The 26,635-nt window shown below is 47.3% G+C and overlaps 1 protein-coding gene across 4 annotated transcripts in view; it reads left to right on the top strand.

Annotated features, from left to right (window-relative positions):
- The window catches only part of SHANK3 (SH3 and multiple ankyrin repeat domains 3), a 376,332-nt gene that overhangs the window by 206,584 nt on the left and 143,113 nt on the right, over window positions 1-26,635 (top strand). For all 4 annotated transcript variants that reach the window (XM_084305956.1, XM_084305955.1, XM_084305957.1 and 1 more), the window contains exon 14: window positions 21,265-21,378. In XM_084305956.1, the coding sequence (XP_084162082.1) occupies window positions 21,265-21,378 (114 nt within the window). The remainder of the gene's footprint in view (window positions 1-21,264; window positions 21,379-26,635) is intronic.

The raw sequence follows: 26,635 nt of genomic DNA, 5'->3' as shown, positions 1-26,635 counted from the left end.
TGTCTTTAAGGAGAAGCTTTCTCAGCTGCAGCAGTAAATTAGAATTGCAATTTGCTAGTCCCCATGTAAGTGTCTGATACTGAAATGTTCCTTGGAGTGGGGCTCATGCAGGGAGGGTTTAGAAAAATCACATCAGCCTGTAATAACCTCCAAGATGCTTTTTCGCCTTTCTTTGACAAGGCATTTTAGCTGCTTGAGTGGTGTTAATACAGCAAAGCACGTCACAGTGCTTCAGTGGAAGAGGATTCAGGCAGCAGGTAGGGATTTCCTGAACCCTGGGGCTCTGGCGGGGTTCCTCCTGCAGGAGAGCAGCCTGCCAGCGAGGAGCAGGGGGAAATGAACAAGTAGGGTGATGCAGCTTGGCAAAGCATTTGAATTTCTCATAGATTTCTCTTTTTTCCTGGCAGCCTGGCACTGCTGTGCGGCTACGAGTTCGTTCTCTGTGGGCAGTGTGCTGAGCAGACCAGTGTAAGTCGGCTAAGAGGGACCTCTCTGGCTGCTTTTCCATGTTCAAGAGCTAAGGAAGCATGTGCTGCTGCTGCTTCCTTCACGCCGGCAGTGCTGCTAATGCCACTGAAAGCCTGTGACCCCTGCAAACTGAACTGCACGCGTCTGCTCTGCAGTGCTAATGAACATGCTCAGCGTGGCGAGGCATTAATATGCACAGCAGGACAGTGGCGGTGCTGGGCTCTGCAGTTAAGTGCTATAACAGCCCCACTCTTCTCTTTGATTGCCCACCAGAGGGTTGGAAATGAGATGGGCAAGGGCATGTAAGGTGGTAATGAGGCAAAAAAGGCAAAATGTCTCACACTGAGGAGAAAACTGAGACATGCCACGGCAGGGGGGTTGCTGTGTCTGCGTGTCAGCCCTTTGTACTGAAGGCAGGGTGACGCAGTGGGGTCCCCATGTTCAAGGACTGTTAAACTGTGGTCTCAGAATCCAGAAAGTCCTCCTGTAGTGGAGGTGCCAGGGTTAAACCTGCCAGCAGAGGAGCTCAGGGCAAGCAGGGTACCCCTCAGGGCATGCTCTGGTCCTGGAGGAACAAGTTAATTGGTGTCACCTGGCCAGGAAGGCAGTAAATGGACAACCATAGTGCTCTGTGCTGGGCAGCTGCTCTTTTTCCCTCTGCTCTCTGTACTGGAGAAGGAAGATGCTGTTTTCTGTTGTCTTGTTCTTCAGACCCTAGTCACCAGAGTATCTGCACACCTTAACTGATGTGAGTAGCTGCCGCCTCCTGTCCCTGTGCTGAGAAATCAAGCAGTGATTATATTAAGCTTTTATTGAATATATTAAACTTAGTGTTCTGTGTATTACTAGCTGGGGGGGAAAATAGGAGAGGGAAAAAAACTCAGAGGCTTTCGTGTTACCTCAGTTGCAGTGGAAATACCTCGACCTCTAAGAAGTACAGAATGCTTTTTTTTGGGATCTTCCACCCCCCCCCTCCCCTAGACCTTTTGGTTTTTCCAGGTGCTCTGTGAGAAACCTGTGCAGAAGTTAGAGTGCAGGAGCATGGCTTGTATATTGCAGGAGAGACGTGTGCTCTGGGTGACTGTAGTTCCTGAGTTTTCAGAGTTTTATGTCTAGGTTTGTTGTTTCTGATATATGGTAGTACAGTGGCAGTGAAATCAAGATCATGCTCTTGTCCTTCAGGATGATATTGAGCCTGCAGGTGACCAGGCGTCATGCAGGTGTCTTTCATATGTTCTGCTCTGCAGTGCTCAAGATTGTGAAGAGCCTCCTAAGTCTTGAATCTGTTCTCTGTGTAAATATATCCCCAAAAAAATACCCCAACACTACAACTGTGAAACAGTGTCTTTCTCATACCTTGCTTTGCCTAGCTGCAGTCTGAGTGTTTTGCCTGTTAGTGGGCCCTCTTGCTGCTGGTTGTGTGGATGGATGTGGTGGCAGGTGAGCAGAGCTGAGTTAGTTGCACCGAGCTCCACTTCCATTGCTGTCACCCAGCTGTTTGTAATTGTTTCACGATTGTTTTTGTAATTGTACTAGAGAAAGGTGACCCTTAAACACTTGACATGTGAGGGATGCAGCAGCAGGAATACACTTGCCTGTAACTTTTGGAGTATATGTTCCTAAGAGGGTTTTTCTTTGGTTGTTTTGTTTTATTAATAAATTCTCTGATGTTCTGCCATCTCTTCCAGACAGCGCAGGGGCATTTCATGAACACTGCCTCTGCTCAGACAGGAGAAGTTCTGGCCATTCCCAGACTGCCCAATCTATGCATGCCCTTCCCTTGGCAGGAGGCGCCTGAGGTCCAGCAGCTCTGTAGGGCACAGCTGAACTAGAGTTATGTGGTCATTTGGAGATGACTATTACAACTTGTCCATGGTCACAACAGATTGCTGTAACCTTTAGTCCTTCCCATCTGGACAGCACCTGTGTAGTTCGGTCTGCCATTGGCATGTCCATTGTTGTCTCCTGATTCTGTCTGTGCTTTGGGGGAGATGTTAGCAAATTAGAAGTGTAGAGAAGACGCTAGGAAAATGATCTGACCCTGGAAAGTTTGTCGTGTCTATATGGGAGAAGGCAGCTTGTAGACATGCAGCCTGAAGATCCAGGTCTACATGTATCCTGAAGCCATGGGCAGGCATCTGAAGGAGATGAAGGAAGAGATGTGTTTGGATTTTGCACTTGAAGTTTTTTGTGAGCCCAGTGGTGAAGTCCAGGACAGGACCCTGGTGTGCCACACCAGCTGCAGGATCTGTCCTTGGAGCTTCTCTCAAACCCTCTCAGAGCCATCAGCTTTGGTCAGCACAAAATCATACTGAGCCTTGGCTCTGATTTCCTGCTGACTGGTGGTTAATTCCTCGTGATTAATCTTCTTTGGATTGAGCTTGGTGAAGATGTTGGAACCCTTTACCTACATTTCTGTCTCACTTAGGGGTCAGTGAGAGACTGTGTTGCAGGGAGAGCAAAGGACACCGGGGGGGATTACTAGACTTGTACTGCTAGTCCCTGCTCAGTAGCTGTCAGGACTTCTATTACCTAATGAAGCCACAGACTCAGTGTTGTCATTTGTTCATCTCACGGTGAGCAGCATTGGCTGTTTAGGTTTGGTTTCTGATGTGAGCAAATGGGATGGCTTTAAAACAGGGCTCCGCAGCCATTATTGTTCTACCTCGTCTAGACTTGTTTCTCTCGGGATGAGCGGTCAGTGGCCATGGAGAACGTGCTTGTCCTCCTGGAGGCTGCAGGTGAGGCGTCTGCCTGGTCCTCCTGGCACTGGCAGAGCTGGCACGGGTTCTGCCCTGAGACTTTGCACCAGTTCCTGGACACTTGTGTCATTGAGGATGTACCTGCAGGTGTCTGCACAGGGCAGAAATCATAAGCATATAAAATCTTCGGGTACAAACCAGCTTCTCTGACAGATTTGGGAAGCACTGCCCAAAAATAAGTGGTGCTGTCCTGATCTGTTAGGAGGAGTCCTGCTCTTCTCTCCGGAACAGCTGTCCTCCTCCTTTCACAGACAGGAGAATGGGTTAGATGAAGTCCTGCTCAAACATAGCTGCATGACACCCTAACGGGGTTACTGGCTAGTTTCCCCTTCATCCTTCTGGAGTAGGTAATGTAGATACATTTGTAGCCTTCAGTTTGTCCTCAGACCCCATTTTTTTGATTGTTCTGTCCAAATCACAGAATGGTTAAGATTGGGAGGGACCTCTGGAGGGCATGCAACTGGCCTGCATTGTTCTTGCTGTGCCTCTGAGGCTCAGCAGTCCCCAGATGCTGATTTCTATGCACTCCGTGCCCACCTACTCACAGGCTTGTACATCCCCTTCTGTCCAGCGCATCAACAGCTCCCAACACACCAGAGCTCCCCAAAACCAACCTCTCTTATGCTTTGTGCACATTTTGGGTACAGAAAGTGCCAGATACGCCTGCTGTCTAACCTCTGTTTGCACATACTTGTGAATCCCCACCCATGCTCCTGTTGGCACACCAACTGTGCTGTGCCAGAGCTGCCCAGGTGTGCTCACTGCTCACATCTGTGCTTGCTTGCACAGGGCAGTGCAACAGTGCCTGTAACCTGCAGCAGGATTTAAATGTGCTTGAGGTATCCAGCCCTGCTTTCCTGAAAGTCTTTGCATGTTGTGAAGCAGATGTTGATGAGCACAGGGGAGGAACAGACAGAGAAAGTGTTGCTTGCTTTGTCTGAACTGAGCACATTTCTTGTATTTTAGGTGAAGAGCCTAGAAGGAACTGTTTTTCAGTTCAAAACTGCTTTCTTTGGGGCATTTTCAGAATGCTAGAGGGAATGGAGTCTGAGCTGCTCCTTCTCTTGGCTAGATGTGATCAGCCATGCAGGGAACAGATGAGGAGCTGTGGTGAATCTGATTAAAGTATGCAGCACCAGGAGAACTCCCGAAGGATTTCCCATCAGGTCTGTTAAGCCAGGTTGAAATGAAAGGGGGCTGAACACATGCAAACAAGAAGTTTGAGATGCACAGAACACCAGGCTTGTGGTAGGGCACCAGCTGCACCTAGTAACATAAAATCGTAGAATCATTAAGGTTGGGAGAGACCCCCAAGATCATCTGGTCCAACCACAACCCTCCCACCAATGTCACCACCAAACCATGTACCTAAGCACCACATCCAGCCTTTCCTTGAATACCCCCAGGGACGGTGACTCCACCACCTCCCTGGACAACCCGTCCCAATGCCTGACTGCTCTTTCTGAGCAGAAATGTCTCCTAATTTCTAACCTGAACCTCCCCTGGTGCAACTCGAGGCCATTCCCTCTGGTCCTATCACTAGTTACCTGTGAGAAGAGGCCGACCCCCAGCTCCCTGCACCTTCCTTTCAGGCAGTTGTAGAGAGCAATAAGGTCTGCCCTGAGCCTCCTCTTCTCCAGACCAAACACCCCAGCTCCCTCAGCTGCTCCTCACAGGACTTGTGTCCCAGGCCCTTCACCAGCTTTGTAGCCCTTCTCTGGACATGCTCCAGGGCCTCGCCATCCTTGTAGTGAGGGGCCCAAAGCTGAACACAGCACTTGAGGTGCGACTTCACCAGAACAGAATACAAGGGGACAGTCATCTCCCTGGTCCTGCTGGCCACACTATTCCTGTTACAAGCCAGGATGGCATTGGCCTTCTTGGCCACCTGGGCACACTGCTGGCTCACGTTCAGGGGGAAGTGTCTCTGGAAGTCTCAGGTCAGCGTTGGTGGGATCTCTCAGAGGTGGAGGAATTTCTCTGGAGACTTAGGGGAGGGAGGGAAAGATGCAGGCAGGCTGGAAGGATGGATGTATCAGTCCTCTTTGGGAAAGGGTAAGGAGCGAGGTGACACTAGCTAGCATGGGGTCTGTGATAGGGTTGCTGTTGGTGCTTCCTAGGACGGGTTCTATCTGACCTGACTTTATGCAGAGTTTGCCCTTCTTGTCTGGCTCTTTCTCATCTCCTGTGAGCATGCCTGTTGGGATGCACAGCTGGAGGAAGCTCACGGCCTATCTGCGTGTAGGGCACTGCGTGCCCAGTGCTCTTCCAGTTCCACCCAGCCATACAGTGGAGGAAGGCTGTGTCATGACCAGAGTCTTGTGGCAGTGCCACGTTCTCTTACTTTGCTGGAAACCTGGAATACTTCCTAAGAAGTCTCCTCAGATGGGTTGCTGTTTGGTTTTTGGAGAGACAGGCAACCACCAGGTGGTTTGGCCTGCATGGTTTCTGTTCACTAGTGCTTGCAGTTGGTCCCTCTGGCTCCTGGGGAAGCGCTGTTTGAATGTGTGTGTGATGTGCTGCAGCTGCCAGCCACATGTTTACCAGGCTGGGGGCCAAAAGCTGCAGAACATCTTCAGGAGAAGGCAGTTTGTCATTGACATGATCGTGCCTTGTAGGAGCAGGAATAGCAGCGGCCCTATGGTGTCTGTCAGGAGGTCCCATCAGCCGTGGCAGTACCAGGTGCCCAGGGAGGGGAGCAAGACTGAAAAGCTCAGTGGCCCTCATCTGTGAGGGGCGTTGCTGTGTTCACAGGCCCTAATGGAACTTGTTGGGTTTTCTGTTTGTTGTGTGTTGTTTTTTTTTGTTTTTGTTTGTTTGTTTGTTTGTTTTGTAGTAACTTTGTCTGTTTGTGTTTTTAGCCCATGCAAGTTCTTTGTATCCACAGCAGCTTAAATGTGCATTTCATGAAAAGCCATTTCATTTGAGGATTTTCTTTTGCTTGCTATCTGCTGGTTTTGCTTGATAGCACCTAAATCATTGGTGAAAGAAGCAGCAGGCAGTGGATCCCTTCTCACTGTCAGAGCCAGTATAGAGGTTTCCCCTTCCTTGTATGGGAGAAGTTCCAGACCCTTCGTTGTCCCCGTCAACCCCTTCTGCATCTGTACCGGTGTTGTGCGCCCTTTGAGCTAAGGGAATTGAACTGCACCTGGTATTTAAGGTGCTTTCCCTTTCCTAAAGTTTGATTACTTTTTTGTTGCTGTCAGTCATTGAGCTGTTCTCATGGAAGGATCCAAATCAAAATCTGACTTCTGAGTGGCAACAGGTCAGAGCCCAGTTCCATCTATGTAATATTACTTTCTCATACACAGCTGCGGCATGTTTGCCTGTATTGAATTTGATGCTGGCAGTTTGCCTGCTAGCTTGGTGTTACTCAGTGCAAGTGTTTGGAGCAGAGTCCAGGTCTTGCTCTCCTCTGGAGTGCTTCCAGGGGCACCTTCCCCACCTCCCAGCCCAGCTGGGTGATGCATTGACTCTCTGGGACCTTCCTGAGAGGCTGGAGCCAGCTGCGAGCCCTGCAGCATGAGCAGATGGGACCTTCCCTGCCTTTCCAGGCAGTCTGCACCCTGGTGGGACTGCCAGCACCAGGGAGGGGTGCGGACCTATCCAGGTCTTTGATGGGATTTTGTGAAAGTTGTTGCTTTTTCCTGGCAGCACAAAGTACTCCAAGCATGAGAGGGTGATCCGGGGGTGGAGGGTGTTCTGCTGCATGTCCTTTGAGTGTTGGCCTGCGGTGTTGCTGGTAGCAGAGCCAGAGGCTGTCTGCGTGCATGTGTGGGAAGGACGTCTCGGAGAACACCTGCTAACACTCCCGTCGTCTCCGCTGAAGACTAGGTTTACTGTCTTCGTGCTGCTCTGTTGTTCCCATATGTGCTTTTTGCAAGGCCCAAGAAGGAGCAGCATGGTCGCGTGCGTTGGCTCAGGTTTTCCTATACCAGGACTGTAGAAGGAGCTGGAGCTGGGGGAACCTCCTGCTGATCCTGGTGCGTGTGAACAGAAGACTTGGGCAGGGAGCCACGCTGCCAGCTTGTCTGACGCAGCTCAAGCCCTTGTGACAGCGCACGTGTGCTGTTGGCAGGACCAGGCCTTTGGGGCAGCCACGTGGCTGCAGCACCCTGCCCTGCTGGGGCTGCCCCGGGCTCTCTGGGAAGCCGGGGACCTCGGGCAGGTGGACGTCAGCCCCTGTGGCAGAGGAGCAGTTGTGAGGGAAGGTGCTGTGGGTGTGCACACCGGGGTGTTGTGTGCAGCAGTACGTGCAGTGATTCATCCGAGTCTTTCAGGGCAGGTTGGCTTTAGGAAAGGTTTGACAGCCCCAAAGTCTCCAGATGTCCCCCTGAAGGACTGTTTATCAGGCAGGTTCTTACTGCTGGGGCACGCTTCTGGGACCAGGGCTCTCAGCACGGGGCTGTCTGAAATCCAAAGGGCTCAACACGTGCCACATTTTGCCTGTAACAGGCCGTGGAAGGGTGATGGGTCAGTTTGGTCCTTCAGGCATGCAGTATTGCTGCTGTGAGTGGCCTGGGTGGGATGTGTGTCACTGGGAGGTGGGGAAGCAGAAGTGGAAAGATTCTCCAGTGGTGGGAGAGGAGGAGGAGAAGTGTGAGCATCAGGAGAACCGTACAGTCCCCTTTCAGCTTGGATCATCTCGGTCAGGGCTGCCCTGCTCAAGCTTTGCATATCACGTTTTGAATCTGCTTATTGGATACCAGATCCTGAAGCTCTGTTCAGGCAGAAAAGTCCTCATTAACATTTTGGGAATACGTTAATTCCCTTCCTTTCCTATTCCAACCTGCTGACTTTGATTGGCACTATTTTTTACAATAAATGCTTAATTAAAGGCATAATGACTGTATAATGATTGTATTAAAAGCAAGATGATTATAAAAATCAGCTTAGCAGCTGGAGGCTGAAGGGCTGGAATAGCTCAGAGCAGAAATCTGCGTGGCAGTGCTGTGCAGTCTGCTCACAAGCTGATTATATGCAGCATCTCTGCTGCTGTTGCACTTGCAGACCCCCATCCATGGCCCTCTTGTTCAGTGCTGTATGGAATATCACTGCAGAAATACCTTCTGCCTTAAGGAATTTCAGCCTAAACCAGCAATAGGTGGGGAAAAGGTAGATGTACCACTGCTGCCTACCATCTGTGTTGCTGCAGATGAGGAGCAGAGCTGTGACATTAAAGAAGCTACAAAGCATGATGTGTTTCTGCATCAGCACCAGCTGCAGCCTCTGGCCCCAAGTCCCTCAGACTGGTGAGCCAAGTTCAAGGTCTAAGTCCTTGTCTGCAGGAGCACTGTGGCCTGGACCAGCACTTGGAGCTGAGGCCGTGGCTGACAGTGGTGCTCAGACCCCAGCAAGGGTGAGATGTGTCCTTTGGGAGACAGCCTGCTGAGGGCTCACCAGGCTCACCTTCCAGCCTCGCTGCCTCCCGCATCCAGCGCCGACTGCTGCTCCTCACTGGGTCACCTCTGCTAGTGTGCTCGCCTGGTCAGCGTGTGGCACAGCCAGGTCCTCCTCTGCACAGCCACCGACTCCACTGCTCATGCAGATCTCACCGCTGAGGAGTGGTGGGCTTGGAGCACATCTGTTGGGTGCATTGGAAAAGCCTTTTTGGTGTGTCCTTAAAATGGTGGTGAGCGTCACACAAAACTTGAATAGAATGGAAAAGGCTCAGGAGAGGGAGTAAGACAGCCCCCTGCAGAGCCTGTGGCTTGTCTTCTGTTAGACCCTGGGATGTGCTACAGGACTGTGTAGGGCAAGGATGGGGTGTTCTGGTTCTTATCACTTCTGCCCTTCCCTTCTAATGGCACTCAGGTGGATCCCATCTGCTCCTGGAGACTTTTCAGGTCCCCAGACTTTGAACTTAATTGCTTTGACCTGCCTGCATCTGAAGATGCTAGGAAAGGTGCAAGAGTTGGTGACAGATGGTGTGGGTGAGGGTGGTCTGCTTTCTCTCTGCAGTGCCAGTTCTTTGTGCCCATTCTTCAGGTCATGTCTCCACTCATCCCATAATGATCTCATTTCCTCTGCTGCTATATTTGAGCTCTGCACTACCTCAGATCTCGTTTGGACCCAGCTGTGCCTCTGTTCCTCTGAGATAGCTGGAGCCCCAAACTTAACAAGAGGCAGAAGATGCAATTTGGAAAGTGCCTCTCACCCCAGGCTGTTACTTGTGCTGTGCCTGTGTTAGGGTAGTCTGTGTGAAAAGCTGAAAGTTTAAGTTTATTAAATCATAAGCACTAACTGTGATTTTCAATGTCAGCTTTGAAAAAGTTGGAAGCTATTTGAGTGTGCACTGGTGCAGGAATTATAGGATTAGATGCTGAGAGAAGTCCTTTTTTGTTTGTTTTTGTCTAAAAGGTTTGTAACCCCTAAAATAGGTTACCATCATCAAAATGTAGGTTGTATTTGTAGCAGATGTACTGGTCCCTAGGCAGCAACCACCAGGTCTATGGAGCTGGAAATGTTCAGGCACAAGAGGAGCTGCAAGGAAGGGATGGACATCCCCACTTGGGTCAGCACAGCTATGCTCCTCTACTTGGTCTGCAGAGCTGCACTGCGTGGCCATGCTCCATGTCTCCCTCTGCAGAAGGAGGTGCAGGGCCACTGTGCAAACCTGTGTCTCGACTGATGTGTGAAAGGTTGTCTGGAGCCTGTGTGTGTAAACCTCTGGCAGACCCATCAGGACTTGCTTGGTTCACATTCTTCAGAACTGGGCTTCACTGGGCATGTGGGTCCCTTGCCTGCTCTGAGGGGGGATGAGTGGCTGCCCTCTGCTCCTCAGGCACAGAGCATCGTCTCCAGCAAAGGCAGGGCTGCTCTTTTTGTGGACACAGCCAGTCCAAGCTTGCAGAAGAGACACTTGCAGCAAGTACTCAGCGCAACTTTTCTGTGCTCAGCCTCAAGCACAGCTGCTTCAGCATTGCTCTGCTGATTCTTTGGGCTGCTGTAAAATCAAATTCTGCCCAGATTTTTTTCAGGAACAGTGAGGAAACGCCCTACCCCCTTTCATTTCTGATGCAACAATTATTATTTTTCTTCCTGTTCACCTTTCTCTGTTTTAAAAATCATTTAGATGTAAAGAATTGTGGATGCAAAACAGGACACTAAAAGTCGCATCCATCATCTTGGCCTCCTGCTGTATAAGAAGCAGGTTGATGTGCCTTGTGCCTTGTCCTCAGAGTTATCTTGAGCTGAGGGTCCTTTTTGTCCCTTACTCTCTTGGGATGACTTGCATTTCCTGCCTAACTTGGAAATCTGGCATGCCGAATTACTGCCAAAGTTGCTTGGTTTTAACACCAGTTCTGCTGGAGATGCTCAGGTGTTAGGGAAAGGTTCTTCACTGTGAGGGTGGTCGGGCACTGGGACAGGCTGCCCATGGCAGTGGGCATCACACTGAGCCTGACAGAGTTTAGGAATTGTTTGGACATTGCTCTCAACATGTGGCCTGATTTTTTGTGTGGTCCTTTGGGACCCAGGAGTTGGACTTGATGATCCCTGTGGGTCCCTTCCAGCTTGGGATATTCTACGATTCTGTGATTTTCTTTGATGGGTTTTTGGTTAAGATCTCCATCAGTCAGCACAATGAATCTCTGATCACAGAAAGCACCTGCTAACTCAGAGATGAACGTGTAACGAGGAAATCCACCAGTTTGCTTTCCACCTATGTGGAAAGCTGATGTTTGTGTCAGGGTGTCAAAACCGTCCCATATTCTTAAGCTAACACTTTGTGTTGGATTTCTTTCCAGAACAGTATGTTTCAATATTATAATGCATATAACCTTTGAGTGAGAAAAATGCACTTATTTTGCTCTGGTTCTGTTTTTTATTACCATGAAGTCATGTAGGTAGGAGATAGCTGTGGCTGAAAGATGACAAATGGCCTTCATGGAGTAACAGCAAAGCCTGTTTGTGCAGGAGTGACGGGAGGCTTGTGAAGGAAGCTTTGTATCTACTCGTTATGGTTTAACCCAACAGTGGCATGGCTAAGCAGTGCCTGCGTTTAGCTGCTGAATGGTAGGTGTGATAAACTGCTCTGAACACCAGGGCAGGATCATCCCAATGGGAGGTGCTGAGGAGTTTGGCTGTGAAAAGCGTGTTATGTTAAGGCAAGGCCTGGGTGGAACATCACCTCTAAAGCACATAGCTCTTCTGCAGCAGACTTGCAAGGGTCTATAGCAGGTAAGTGTGGAGTGCCTTTGTTTGGGAGAATTCTGCGCATACGGAGGGCTGGGAGGGGGTCCAGCCACAGTATACGTGTAGAACTTCCCACTGGAGAGCAAAGAGAGCAACGTGCTTTCCTTGATGAACCAGAAACACACTAACAGCGCTAACATTGGTTCACAAACATAGCTCCTGGGATTTGGGTATCAGGTGTGCAAGTAATTATGTACTTGAGAATATGTAGCCTGTGCATATGAGACTTATTCAGGCTTTCTGGGCTGTGTGCATACACTTGAGCAGTATGCTCGGGTGTTAAAGTTGAGCTGGGGGTTAACAGGGCTCAGGGCAAAGGATTTAAAGCTATGCAAGACTCTGTGGTTGGCTTGCTTCCAGTTTTGAATGTGGCTCAGTACAGTCACAGGCAAATTAAAAGGAAAGGAGAAACCTTTCCTAGTGTGGGAAAACAATAGCAAGAAATGCAGACTCTGAGCTCTGAAACCAACTGAAGGTCATAGCATAACACTGCTGTTCTGATGAGGGACTTGACCAAAAAATGGGTCAGTCACTGGTGATTTTTGAGAGCTCAGCGTCAGTAATTTACAGCTGACATTGAGCAAAACTGTGCTGTTGGCATGGTTCTGGCAGCTTCCTTTTTTCTGGGTCCCTAGTACAGCAGTGGCTCAGAAGTAAAAAACATGAAGGTGAAGAAGTGTGGTTGAGAGACTGTCATCTCCCAGTCAGCCTCTCAAGCAGTGCAGGGCGCTTTGTTTAATACCCAGGCGACATGAGAGATTGTTGAGGACATGAAGTTCTTGTGTAAGTCGAGGCAATATTTTCTTATTTGCTGGGAAATTGTTTTAGAATAAAACTGCCTAGAGACCTGTGTACAACAGAGGCACCAATTTCCTCTCGACTTAATCTTGGATTACAAGAGTGTAATGTAATGTTTTTATTTCCATGGTGTGCTGTGCATCTAGGCTTGGAGTGACATCAGCCTACCTATTCTTTTTTTTTTTTTTTTTTTTTTTTTTTTTGCCTTATTTTGTAGCCTTTTGGAGTTTCTTTGCTTGTAATGTAACTTCCAGGGACCAGCTGTCATGGGGTAGAGTTGGATATAGACTGGAGTAAGATTTTAGCTGCAGTCAAGTTTATGGCTTCCTCCACACTGGGAAGCTGCGTGTTGTAACTAATCTGGAGCTATAAGCCAGCCTGCGTGCTGGGGGATTGGTGCCCTGTGGCACAGAGAGCCGTAGTGCTGAGAACAAGAGACCCTGGTGGTCATTTTTGTGGGTTCCCTACCACTGCAGGGATGTCTCAGAGAGTCACATACTGGGTTTGAGAGAAACGTGAGTGCTGCATCAGTCTTCCTACCTCACCACTAAAGGCATCTTATATGGTCCGGATGGCTGCAGGAACCAGCCTTTGTTTCTGCATGGCCTGTGCATCACAGCAGTTCTGGAAAGTCTCTGAAACCCAAGGCCAAGACCCCTCTCAGGGCATCAGCACACGCTGCCTGTTGCAGAGGCCTGGTATGATGCCTCTGGGTTTGAGATATGCCTTATCGCTAGGTTTGAAACTCTTGAACAGATTATCTACCTGTCCCCCTCAAATGGCTTCCGGATAGTTATTAATAGATAAAACAAGCAGAATTGATTTGTCCCTTATTTGTAGCTCAGTGCATGAGATGGGAAGTCTGATGTTTTTCTGCCCCTCAGGACGCTGAAACTAAATTAACCTGTTATCAAATAATTTGGCCATGACAGCTGTGAAGGACACAAAGCCCCACAGAACCAATGCAGCAGGTGAGATGCCAGCTGTAATGCCTGAACAGGCTGACCAGGAGTGTGAGGCTGGTTGGGTCAATGGGAACACGCCAGGATCCTGCATCTCGCAGTCCCGGGATCTGCAGAAGGAAATGGCAAGACTGACCGGGCTGGAGCAGCCTAGAGAAAGCTGTGGCAAGCAGCCTTGTGCTGCAGCATCAGGGAGAGCACAGGGAGCAGCAGGACTGTCCCCGAATGCTGCCTGGGCCACTTTGCAGAGGAGGACAAAGGAGGCTCCTCTCAGAACTGGTGAGGAGCTGGGGTTGAAGGCCTCCTGAGAGCAAAGTGTGGGGAACCTGGGCTGTGAGGCAAGAGCGAGAGACCCCTGCAAAGGTTAGCATGGAAGTCCCAAGGGTAGATTGTCAGACCTGTGGGTGAGCGTTGGGATGAAGAAGGCTGTAAAAAATGAAATAAAGGCTGCTACAGACTAGGCGGCAAGGCCTGCAGTCTTCCTTGTTGCCCTCTGAGTTGCTGTTTTATGTTTGTGCCACAACTTGTGCTCAGCACAGCAGAATCCAAGTGGAAAGTCATGTCTGCGTCCTCAATGGCTGCATTGGCCCCAGTGGTATAACTGGGGTCCTTTCAGCTTCTCCCCTCAACAGGGACTTTGCATATCTGTGACTGAGGGCAGTGTTCACCCGGGCTTTGCCATGAAATCACTCATTTGATGGATTTTAATGTGCTGCAATAGATGACAGGCACAGTATGTTACGAATTTCCGATTCTGTGTCATTAGCTCTGGGGTGACAAATAGAACATAGATGGGACCTCCTGACATGAGGGCTGGCTGTACGTGTAGAACTGGTCAGCAACTCTGTTACACATCTGTCTTGCATCTCCATCTAGGAAAAGGGATAATAAATTAACGGGCATGCTGGAGGAACTACAGTGGCAGTAGTGCTGTGAGTGCATCGAGGCCCCCAGGGAGGGCTTGGGTCTCAAACAGCTCCCACCTAAATTGCCTGTCAGGAGGAGACTTTCAGGTGTGTGAGAGGTGACCCCACAGGTCATCCTTGGGGAAAGCCCTCTAGGCACATACCCTGCAACAACGAGGTGGATCCTGCTCTTCCAGCTTATCTTTCCTGGCAACAATGACTTTGGACAGTAATGATGATCAAAACATTTCTTAAAAGATACCACCAACTGCAAAGTCTAAAGGGTCTGCGGGCAGTCTATTCCAGTGGATTTCCTGCAGAAGCAGTGTGGCTGGGTCGTGTGGCTCCCTGAGCAAGCCTTGGAGCTGGAGCACTCTGCTGGCTGTGCTGCCAGGCATGGGGCCATCCTCAGGACTCATCGAGGAGAAGCTAGGAGGAGGAATATGGCAACACATCCCTTTTATAAGAAAAATCTCAGATGCTGAAGAGAGATCCCGTGTTCCTCTGAGCAGGATGGAGAACATCATTCATGAGCAAACAGTAAGGGAAATTGGCCAGTGTCTGCTGCATCGCCAGCACATGGTGGAGTGATCCCTGCACAAATACACCAGGAGAGGGAAATGTCAGAAATGCATTGTCCTGGGAGACAGAACAGGAGAGGAGGATTCCGCTTGAGCAGCGAGTGAGATGACAGCCTGAGCCCAAGCTCGTGAATAAATGAGCAGCTTTGATGCTTGGAGTGACTTTCCTAATAGAGTGGAAACAATAACAAATCAAAGCAAGTCAAATCTGTATCTGAGAGACTGTGTAAGAAGCAACTTTTGGAATTACTCTATGCATATCAGTGTGTAGGGGACTAAAGAAAGGGAAAACCCTTGGGAAAAACCACCATGTTGGGTTTTTCTTGTTTTTTTTTTTTTTTTTTTTTTTTTTGTTTTGGTCTTGAAACTTATGAAACCAAGGAAAATAGGGCCTTAAAGAGAGGAACAGAGGTGATAGGAACAAACTAAGGAGTTTTGCATTCCTGGCCACCTGTGATGTTGCTAGTCCATGTGAAATGGAATATCCTGGTAGCATTTAGGCTCCTGTCAGGTTGGAAACCCACTTTTTGGTATTCAGCAGAGAATAATAGACAGAACCAAATTGTGGAACTGAAGCTCTGCAGGTTGTAGAGTCAAGCAGTAGAACAGCTGACAATGCAAATGCGGGGTGCAAAGAGGTGGTTTTGAAGAGCTGACCTTGCTGAGCTGTTTTATATATTATCCCTTAAAGGTAAAATGGAATTGAAAACAATGGAATGAAAACAAAGGAAAAAGGTAGACCTTTGTCAGGACATCTGCCTTGTCATTCCCAGATGTCTGGGATCCACAAGCATCATTTCAGTAGGACATTTTCCAGAAGATCTGAAGAATGCTGCAGTGGATTGTCCTAGGGAGATGTTTGCAGATACAGTGGAGTGTGTAGGAGGCAGCATGTAAAGGTCTGAAAGACGTGTTTGTCAACGAGTAAGGTCTCATAGCAGGATGGAGGAAAGTAGGGTCAAGTTCATGGTAGAACAGTGGTGGATGGTAGACTTTTGTCTTGAAGGGAAAGGCAAGGATATCTGCATTAGATATTAAACTGGAGAGCAGCAAGAGATGCCTCGAGTGGTTGAAAGAAAGCCAGAGTGATTTCAGCAGCTGGCTTTTCCTCCAGGGTCCTGCAGCAGGCTAAAGGAAGCTGGCAGGCAAACTCAACTCAATGCATCAGTCGCTTGGGTGGAGCAAGTGGCAGTATAGCACAACACTGGTAGACAGCAGGTAGATGGCAATCTGTCTTAGAGCTTTTTTTCCAGTCTGTTTTCTGTTTGTTAATTTCTTCAAAGTGTATTTAAGTATTTCATGCGTGCATTGCAACATGACTTGGTGTATGCCTCATTACCATGTTTATAGCTATTCAAATTACCGGTGACCTTCAGAGCTGGTGGTTGCCCAGCTTGCATCAATGATTTGTAGCCCACAATAGACCATTTATTTCTCTTCTCCCATCAGCGCCAGCTTTTTCTTGAATGCTGTGGTATTGCCCGCTCAGTCTGGGGCCCCTGCAGGGACCAGTGGTTGTCACAGACAAGTTGGGCTCACGAGGACTTCTGAGTATGGCACTACAAGAAAAAGGCAAGATTTTGAACAAGAAAATCAGGCAGGCTTTTTGAGTGACTTGGCCGGATGGATTGCTGCGAGGTGACACCCTGATTTCAAGCCAGGCCCTTCTGAAGTCCAGCTGAATCCACGCTACTGGGTTTGAGTGCTGTCCTGTTGGTGTGCCTGGCATGAATTGCTGTAACTTCAGAGCTCCTTGGCACCCATCTGCTCCTCTCCCTGCCTGCTCCCAAACTCGTGCTTTCTCTCCCTGCTTCCCAAGGAAGGTGAATGTTTATGCAGCAAGAGTTTGAATGAGCTGAGTGAGGCTGAGGTGCTTCCTTCTTTGCCTCAGTCCCCACTGACAAGTCCTTCAGGAATGTGGGGCCCCTGAAACCAGAAGGAGAGTCCGTGCCAAGATAGGCTTGTCTGCAGTGGAGGAAGATCAGGTTAGGGAATACTGAAACAAACTGGGCATCCAAGCCCATGGAGCCTGATGAGATGCACCTGGGAGTGCTGAGGGATCTGGCTGATGATGTTGCAAGGTCAGTCTCAATTATCTTTGAAAGGTTGTGTTAATGGGGAGAGATTCCTGATGACTGGTGAAAAGCAAATGTCAGCCCTGTCTTCAGGAAGGGCGAGGAGGAAGGTGTGGGGAGCTCTGTGCTGTCCTCATAGGAGAGGAGCTCCAGCCCTCTGATCGTCCTCATGGTGTAATGAAGGTGACTGAGGGTAGTCAGCCTGGATTTGTGAAGGGGAAATCCTGCTTTACCAAGCTGATGACTTTCTGCAATGAGGTGACTGTCTTATTGGATGTAGGAAGAGCAGAGGATGTTGTTTATCTTGACTTGAGCAAGGCTCTTGACCTTGTCTTTCTAATGGCCTCATAATCCATATTTTGCCAGTTAGCAAGTTTTAAAGTTTCCCTTCCATTAGAATAGACTCAGCTTGCTATTTTCCTTAAAATCTGTGTTCAGCTTGGTGCTGGCAATCCTCAAGAAATAGAAAATCTTAAAAGAGAAGCAGTGTGTGAGTGAAGAGCAAAGCGTAACAATGCAAGAACAGGAGAATCTGAAGAGCAGAATGAGTTCTCTTCCTTAAAGAGGTGGTTTGGAAGTTATAAATACAAAGTACTAGATGGGGAATTTTCCACTGGGAAGTGTTATCAGAACTTCTAATGCATGGACAAGAGCAGTGGGAAATATAATACGGGATTTAGATCTATTTCAAACTGTGACAACATCACAGCCTTTGGAGAACGGGAGCATTAGGAGTATTAGCATCTCAAGAAAGGATCTAGAGAAGAGACTTAAACGAATCTACTGTTTGGCTTGTAAGTCAAGCTTCTTGTCTTTCCTTGCTTCCTATAGAATTAGTGCCTAGATACAGGCAATTACGAAGCTCCTCTTCTGTGGGGAATCTGCTGTGGCTGGCATGGAGGAGTATGTAATTTATGAGTAACTCTCGTATCTGGATTTAGCTGTGAATGACACATGGGCACTACGTGGATGGGTGCAGGGACAAATCCAATAGTGCTGTCTGTGCAGCTCTGGAAGACAGCTGAATTAGAGAGGTGGCAGCACATTGAGGAGTGTGGGTATGTCTGTGCCTTCTGCCAATTGGGATATCAAATACCATAGTAGTTCAGGAGTATATTTTCGGAATGGTGTGTTTGTTAACTAATCCAGTTAAAAAGGGGAGGGGAAAAAAAAAAAGTTGTCCCCTCTGTTACCAGCAACAGAAATCCCAGGCTAGCAGTACAGCCATGGTCTGTGCCAGTGGATCAGCTTCCCCTTTGTAAGATGCGGTGCTTTATGCTTAACTGTACGTTCTTTTTCCTGATCTGAAAATGCTATAAATCTGCCACCTGGACATTAAGCCTTATGTTGTTTTCCTTCCCTACCTAGGATAGCTTTCCTTTCCTTTCTTGCATGTTGCTCAGAGAGGGTGGGTACCCAGGAATAGCAGCAGTGACTCCCGTGACACCTGAGTGGATGGGGCCACTGCTATTTTGGATCAAGAAAAAAAAAAAAAAGAGGTTTGACTAGGGAGACACCAATATACTGATGGAGAGTGAATTACACAGTGCTTTGTGTAGAGATTAACAGCAGGAGCAGAAAACAACTAATACATCTGAAGCCTGAATGCTAGAGGTGCAGTGAGAGACCCTGGGGAGAGTGGAGGGCAGCAGGGTGACGCAGGTGACACACAGCGGTGTGGTCACTTGAGCACGATGCTCCTGCCTCATCCCCGCTACCCAGCACTGCAGTGAAGTGGGGACATCCCGGAGAGGTGAGTTGAGAGTGCCAGCCCCCCTTGCCTCGATAGCCTTTGGGGTAAAATGCCTCACACTTCCACCTACAGCTGAATAGGATCCTCAAGGCACTTGGTTTGCTAAATCTGAACTGAAAAGACCTTTTGAGTGTGGAGGCTTTCCCTTTCCAACAGGGCACTTCTGTGTGTTCTGCAGAGCACCCAGCCCATTCTGAGGTGTTAAGTTTTTGGTTTTGTTTTAAAAGTGGTGAGAGGAGGGAGCAATAGGGCACTGGAAACTGTGCAGAATTCTTATGGAGAAGAGGGGCAGTAACTGCTACTTGTGTAGCTCTGGCAGCATTCACAATCATAGGATGCTTGCGTAGCCTTGTGGTACAAATGTTTTCAAAATTTATCTCAATCGCTGTTCCTACTGAGGATCAAAGATCTGGCTGCCTGGGATTGTGTTTTAGCAGTGGTTTCATTTACTTAGTTTCTTGTGACAAGAGCTGAGTAACTGTTGATAACTGCTTACTCTGCCTATTCGCAGTGCAGACTTAGACAAATGAGCCAGTAAGGCTTCCCTGCCATTGCTGGTTGCCTCGTCACTGTCATCCCCTTGCCAAAAGGCCTTTTTGGTGATCTGCCAGAGGAGGTTCTTCATCTTTTACTGGGGCCTGCCTGGTGGTCGGAGGAAGTATTCGGCTGCTTCCAAGATGAATGCATTTGTGCTGGGACGGGTCCTAAGACTTGTCTGCAACCTATAGTCCCTACCTCTGGGAGAAACAGCTCTCTTTAACTGTCAAATTCACTTGAGTATGTTTTAGATCTTAGGCAAGCTCAAAAGGAAGTTGAGCTTCATGCTGTCAAAGCCACAATGTTAAGTTCTGATTACAAAGTTGGAGAAACAGCTATAAAGAAAAAGTACAAGATAATGCAAATCTAACACAGACTCAACATCAGACTTACTTTACCTGCTGCTCAGGGGTTTGTGAAGGAGCTTCAGAATTCAGTTCAATGGATCCTTGCCGGTAAGACACATCCTACTGAGTTGGAGGTTATCCTTGGGTTTGTGCCCCTTCTTTGGAGTAGGGGATTTTATAGCTGCTGATGAAGTTTCAAAGCAAGTCCAGGAAACCCCATGTCTTTGTGCTAATCAGGGGCATCTCTTCAGTGACATAGCCTGGGTGTTAAGTACTTTTTTATCCATCCAGGTAATGCTAGGTAAATAGTTTGAAGATCATTTGGGATTTCACTCTGACAGCAGGGACTCTAGGATGTTGCAAGTCTTCTGTTGTTTTGTTTTTTGTTTTTGTCTGAATATCAAATGAATTGCAATTATGAATGTTACATCGTAGTGTTTTCCAAATGAAGCATCAAAAGCTTATCACTTTTGGGTGATGTGCAGCAGTTTCTCTTGATCTAAGTAGCATTTTGTAGGCTACATATAACACATTAGTTCACGAACATTGTGAGCCACAATAACCAGAAAACATATAACTGTTCCCCTCCACTTTTTTTTTTGCATCAAGATGGTGCAAATAATTGGCCTTGTAAGTGCTTGAATTCAAGGGAGAGGTGCTCGTTGGCCATTTTCTGGATAAAACGGGGATAATATCTGGGCATTCTGGGATATAATACAGAAATGGGGAACATCCAGACAGATTAGTAATGATTCTCACTTTTTTTTTTTTTTCCACTTGCACATATTTTTGTTTGCTTGGATGCTCTGGGAAAGACAATCATTTTCTCTGTGGCCGTAAGCAATGTAATGGTCATGTTTGATGCATTTTTAAATGTCCCAAAACAATACAAATCTTTCTTGCAGAGCCTGGTAGCATAAGGTGTGGGGGATCCAGTTGCAAGGAATTTAGAGATGACAGCTGACATTTAGAGATGCCAGCACACATTTGCTGGTAATGATTTTCATAGCAGACCCTGTGCTGGCTAGTCTGCATTGGACCCAAGTTCATTTTTCAGGTGTAATACGAAGTGCTGGTTTTGTTCATAGCTCTTCAGTAGGTTGGATCCTGGCTACCTGGAAGACATCCTTTTTCAGTCAGCAGTTGGTGAGGAGCTCAAGCTGATAGTTCCCTGGTTTAATGAGGACACTGGTGATGTAATTCTCGATTAAAATTGCCCTGACTCTGAGTTCATTTAATCTTCAGAGCACGTTTCAAGACTTCCTTTCTGTTTCTCTAAGCTTTGAGCAAGTAAAAACAAGTCTTAATGGGTTGGGAGAATTTTTCTGTGACATTGAAGTACCTTGGTGCTTGGTGTCTCATTTAGAGTGAAATAGCTTTTTTATTTTTTATTTTTTGAATAGGGGCCTGTCAGGACACCCCAGTTCTCATGGTGACTCCTGTCATTGCCCAATTTCTTTCCCTCTCTGCACCTCATTTTCCTTACGTAGCTGTGATTTCTCTGTTGCTCTGAGGATGTAAGAAGGTACAGTCTGTAGCATTCCTGGGGGTTGTCTCACCAGAGTCCTGTTAGGTCTGGTCCTTGTGTCAATGATCCTTGGTAAAACGATGGATGGTGCGAGTCTGCTCGTTCATGTTCCCATCACATGGCCACACAGAGGCCGTTCTCTACACTTTCTTTCTACTTGATGTGGGCAAGAAAACCTTCAGGAAGTTTCCTGAGGTGCTTTGTTCCTCCAGACCACGTGTGTCCCCAGAGAATTTTTCTGTGCGCTGCTCTGTCGTGTTTCCACTGTCTTAACACTACAGGATGGTTGTTCTGGCCTTCCCTTTTTCTGAGTGCTCCTCGTTCTCACTCACCTGTTTGTTTCTTCCCACAGTGCTGAGTATTGGCGAAGGTGGCTTTTGGGAAGGAACCGTGAAAGGAAGGACTGGCTGGTTCCCAGCAGAATGTGTTGAGGAGGTGCAGATGCGACAGTATGATCCACGGCAAGGTAAGCTGCTCTTAGATCAGAATCTCTCTCAGCAGATGCACTGAATGGCCCCAGAAATTCAGAAGTCTCAATTTTAAATTTCCTTCACACTCGGTGTTTGCCCGTTCTTTGCAGTGAGTGATGAATACATCTTATGAACTGTATAGCTCGGGGTGTTAGCTCATTCTACTGCGTGCATTAACATCCCGTAGTAGACACACTGGTTCATGTAAGTGTTATGGTACTGTTGTGAGGACAGCAATCATCAGTTCATTTTGCAGAGGTTTTAACGGTGATGCAGTGACTGTTGGTCTGAACCTCAAACTCAGCAGTGCATTGTAGGAGCGTTCAAAGGAAAACACTAGATAGATCTTGAGTAATTTACATGTGTTCTGGTTCAAAAAAAATACTAAAAATGGCTGTGACTCAGCCATAGCACTCCTGACCCTCCACCTTCAGTGCCAGTCACAACCTAAGAGGAATTGGCTGTTCCTGGAGGACAGCAGCCCTTGGGACAGCAGTGTTGGGAGCAGCTGTGAATTGCATGTGCCAGACATAAGGTGCTGCTGGAGGTCACAGTAAGTTACTAGGTTTCCTGCTGTTGTGGGCTGTATCACCACAGCTTCCTGACAGCTGCCTGGGCAGTGTTCCTCTCCCAGCCTCAGAGCTGAGTGGAAGATGCTTCTGGCAGACCTGAACTTGTCCACATCTAATGCAACCGAGGAGAACATCCAGATTTTGTTTCTCAATTTATTGCTTACAAGGGGGGAGAAGTGGCCCTGACTTGAGAAGTTCAGCAAAGTTCACTTTGCACATTAAATGAGTTTTAATATTAATCAGATGGATTGTGATAAGCAAGAGTTAACTTTGTCTGTGGAGTTGGAAACAAAGTTAGAGAACAGAAAATTAATAAAATAAGTTTCCAGCTTTACAAAACAAGAAGTGTTAATTAGTTTCTGGAAGCTTGTTACCATTTCAAGTCATGTATTTACTGTAATCGTAGTTCTTCCTGAGAGTTTTAAATGTATATGTGCACACCATCAGGCCTCTCTCTACCAGGACGCTTGGATACTATAAGTGAGCCACAAAGTCTGTGTGTGCTGTGACAACCACGTGGCGGGTGGTGTGCTCTGGGATGCCTGCACATCAATCATTGTGCAGAGTGCGTTCGGTGCCCTTGGGACCTGGGTCTGGTGGCTGTGGAAGGTGTAAGTGGGAGCGGTGTTCCGCTGGTGGCACTACGAACCTGCATGCTGCAGGGGCTAATCAGCAAAGCTTTTCTTCCACTCAGCCTCCCAATTTGTTCAGCTGTTAGCTCGCCTGCCTGAAGTTCCAGCTTGTGTTCCCAATGCTCATTTGTTTTCTTTCTTTGACTTATCTTTGTAAGTGCTTCAGTGTATGTCACTGATCGCCTTTGTCTTTTCACAGTCCTGTGCAGCAAGGGATCCTGACTGATCACAGTGTTATAAATTCAGCTGAACTCTGCATCCCTTAGAAGTGAAGTAAATATTTCTGTTTTGCTGGTGGGAAACACTTGATGACAATAAAGACTTGAATGGAATATTCCTCCTTTTCCAGAGGTGGTTAAAGCTGATGAGTTGGGACTTTTTACTGAGGGGATTCCACCTTCCTCCCTCTCATACTTGCTTTGCAGCTGTACTGTGCAGGGCCACTTACCGTTTCCCTTTGTGATGCTAAATTGAGAGAGTACACTTACCAATGTGGTTTAAGTGGTTAATGTGGTAACTCCTTCCTCTGTCTAGGAGTTCATGTTTGCTGTGTGTTTTCTTAAAGAATGCTCCATGTCTGTGTTAAATTGAACTTGTGTAGTGAAATGTCCAGATCCATAGTACAGGTGCCTAGGCACTAGAGCAGAAGTGTGAGCACTTTCCTCCAGTTGTCCATACTGTGTCCCCTGACATGGTTTTGGCTTCTGCCAGCTTTTATTTTTCCTGACAAAGCTTGGGTGCAATTTTTCAGACACAGTTTGTTTGCAGTAGGTAGCTTGGATAACACCACCATGATTGTGCACAGACATAGTTTAGCTATATGGACATGCTGCTTTTCTGCCGCTTGCCCTCAAGACCAAAGAAAAAGGGTCTATTTTATGAGTTTCAGTATAGCCTGATAGCTGATTGGGATGCACTGTCCACTTGTACATGGCACTGGTTAGATCACATCTTGAATATTGTGTTCAGTTTTGAGCTCTTCAATACAAGAAAGATCCTGAGTTGCGTAAGTGTCTGCAGAGGAAAGCAATAAAGCTGGTGAAGGGACTAGAAAATAAAACTTATGAGGAGTGACTGAGGGAGCTGGGTTTGTTTAGCCTGGAGAAAGGGAGGCTGAGGGGAGACCTCATCACCCTCTACAGCTACCTGCAAGGAAACTGCATCGAGGAGTGTCGGTCTCTTTTCTCGGGTGACAAGTGATAGGACATGAGGAAATGGCCTCAAGTTGTGCCAGGGAAGTTTAGGTTGGATGTCAGGAAGAATTTTCTCACAGAGAGAGGCTGGGTGGTGGAACAACCTGCCCATGGAAGTGGTAAAGTGTCCCGGTTTCAGCTAGGATAGAGTTAATTTTCCTCCTATTAGTTGGTAGGGTGATAGTTTTGGATTTAGGATGAGAAGAATGTTGATAACACACTGATATTTTAATTGTTGCAGATCGGTGCTTACACTAAGCCAAGGACTTTTCAGCTTCTCGCTCTGTCCTGAGTCTGTCCCCTCCCAGCTCCTGCTGCACTGGAGGTATCATCCCTGGAGGGGATGCATCCTCCATCATCCCTGGAGCTATTTAAGAGATGTGTGGATGTGGCACTAAGGGACATGATTTAATGATGGGGCTTGGTAAGTCAGGTTGATGGTTTGGATTTTTTATGATCTTGAACGTCTTTTCCAACCTAGATGATTCTATGACCCTATAAAAGGTTTTGACCTGACTGTTAATTGCTAGGGAACAAAGCCATGTCAAACTTAAAGATATTTCCAGCTGTGTTTACAGACTGAGGAAAGTAGGAGGGTTACATGGCAGATATCTGACTAGACTCTTGTTGGGACAGATTGAAGATGACTTTCACAAGGTTGAGAGTAGCTAAGGAAATTCATTGTGATCCTCATTGAAATTCAGAGATCAAGTCCCAGGGTTGACATTTTAGAGATGGTATTAGGATGTTCCTTTAACCTGCATGTGTTTTCCTGCTTTGAGGGAAAAGGCCATGAGCTGCATGTTGATCTGTCTTAATGAGCCATGTTCTCCCGTAAAGGTACCTCTAGGTCAGAGCTTCCTTCTCAGACCACAGTTTGTAGACACGGCAGCATTTGTGGAGTTAAAAGGAAGATGTCCCGTTGCCCACCTCAGTTTCTGGCCCCAAGGCAGAAACTTAAGTTTCTCAGTTCCCAGTGAAGTTTTCCTTAAATATTCCCTTTTCCTATGAAACTAAAATCCTTTGGGGCTTAAACACAATTTCTCTGCTGAATAATTCACTCTTTAGGTTCTAAATTCATTTCTTGTGGCCCTACTGAGTCAGAGATCTGCTTTCAGTCATCTTTCCATAAAGGTGATCTTTCTTATGGCATTATAATATCCCAAGAGGAGATGCAGGTTCTAGTCATCAGTCCCATCATTATACACTTTAATTCTTCAACAGCATCTCCTCTAACGCCATAGCCTATAGAGTACTTTAAGAGGTGTGACATTTGTATTGGAGTCAGAGAATTAATCTGTGTTTTCCATGTGGTTGAAACAGGCCTTGTCTTTCTGTCAATACAGCATCAAGATAATCAGCTGGTCCTCATGGCTGTTTGTTAGTCTGAGCTCAGTAGATGTAAGAACATGCATACAGACACCACCCAGTCAAGTCTCCCCATCTCTGAGATGGTTATGAGACTGTCACATAGATCTGCCTTTGGGCAGTGGAAGTGGAAGCTGCGTCTGTGATTCTGGGGAGAAATACCTTTGTCTCCTAGAGCAGAGGCACTGGTGGATCTTGGGACTGGAGGGAACATGCTCCCACTCCTGCTTGTCAAGCAGTTTCATTCATTCATTGTGAAGGGCAGCACCTTCACAGTACCTGAGAGTCTGCAGATCTGTCTCCATGTGATGTGGGAAGATAGTCTTTCACTGTGTGCATACGTATGGAATTTTGACTAAAATGGAACAGAAAAAGAGGTTGTCTGTAAGTGCCCATGTGTACGCCCCCCTCGCATGCTTCTTCCTGCCCCTAGTATGACCCCAGGAATCATAAAGTTTGGGTTTGGAGAGCGCCAGATCACTGAACATGAGCTGCTTGGTGAGCATCATCAGTGAGGTAGGGAGAAGCATGGCAGCTGCTAGAGCTAAAGCACCCTACCTGGCGTGGCAATGCCACAGGCACATGCAGGTGGTGGTTCCCAGAGCTGCTGGGACATCACTGTTCAGTCACTGAAAGCATTCAGAGAGCATGCTCCATGAAGGGGCTCTGCCTCCACGTTTGTTCTGCCAGAGATCAAAGTGGTTTGAAACCAAGGAAAGAAGGGAGCTGATTTGGATAGGCTGTTATCTGTGTTGCTAGTTTTAGTACAGCAAGAGGAAAATCAGATAGGTGTTTGCATATCTTTGCCTAAAGGAACATGAGAGGAATTGGGTGGACAGGTGAAAGCAGCAGTGAAGCAGGCAGTTTGCTCTTAAAAGAGACTTTCTTCTCTGCCAGTGAAATCAGTGGTGGCCAGTAAGATGAGTGTATGCCAGCTCTTGAGCACAGAGGGAAAGAAGCTGAACCCCAAGTGGTTCAGGAAATATAATAGCTGCAAGGGGGGAGAATGGGGCAGAGCAGCACATGTGCACCTTAAGGAAAGACAGAGGTAAAGGGGAAACTGAGCGTGGGAGGCACATGTGGTACATAAACTGTGCAGAAGCAGAGATAGCATAAACCTTTAAATTGCTTTGAGAAAAAAAAAAAAAAAAGATAATGTAAGATATCCTGGTAGTAAGGGTACAGTCTAGATTTTTATAGTTGATGAAGACAAATGTAGTGAAGTAAATGGAATTGACTATCTGCAGCAAGTTAAAACAGAGGTGGAATTTTAAGTGAATATTTTAAGTCAATGGTATTAAAACTATCTCTGGCATGTATTCCAGGGAGAACCAAAATCTTGCAGGTAGAGAATCCAAATGTGATTGTCTGAAAGAAATTGGATAAGCAAAGCGCTCAGAGAACAGAGACTAGGATTCATCTGCAAAGAAATCTATATGAGAGGGATCTGAAATCATAAATATAATATGCAACTTGCTAAAAACACAG

This window comes from Netta rufina (assembly GCF_964035555.1).
Source record: "Netta rufina genome assembly, chromosome: 1".
NCBI classification, from domain to species: Eukaryota; Metazoa; Chordata; class Aves; order Anseriformes; family Anatidae; genus Netta; species Netta rufina.
This window is presented reverse-complemented; position numbering and strand designations above follow the sequence as displayed.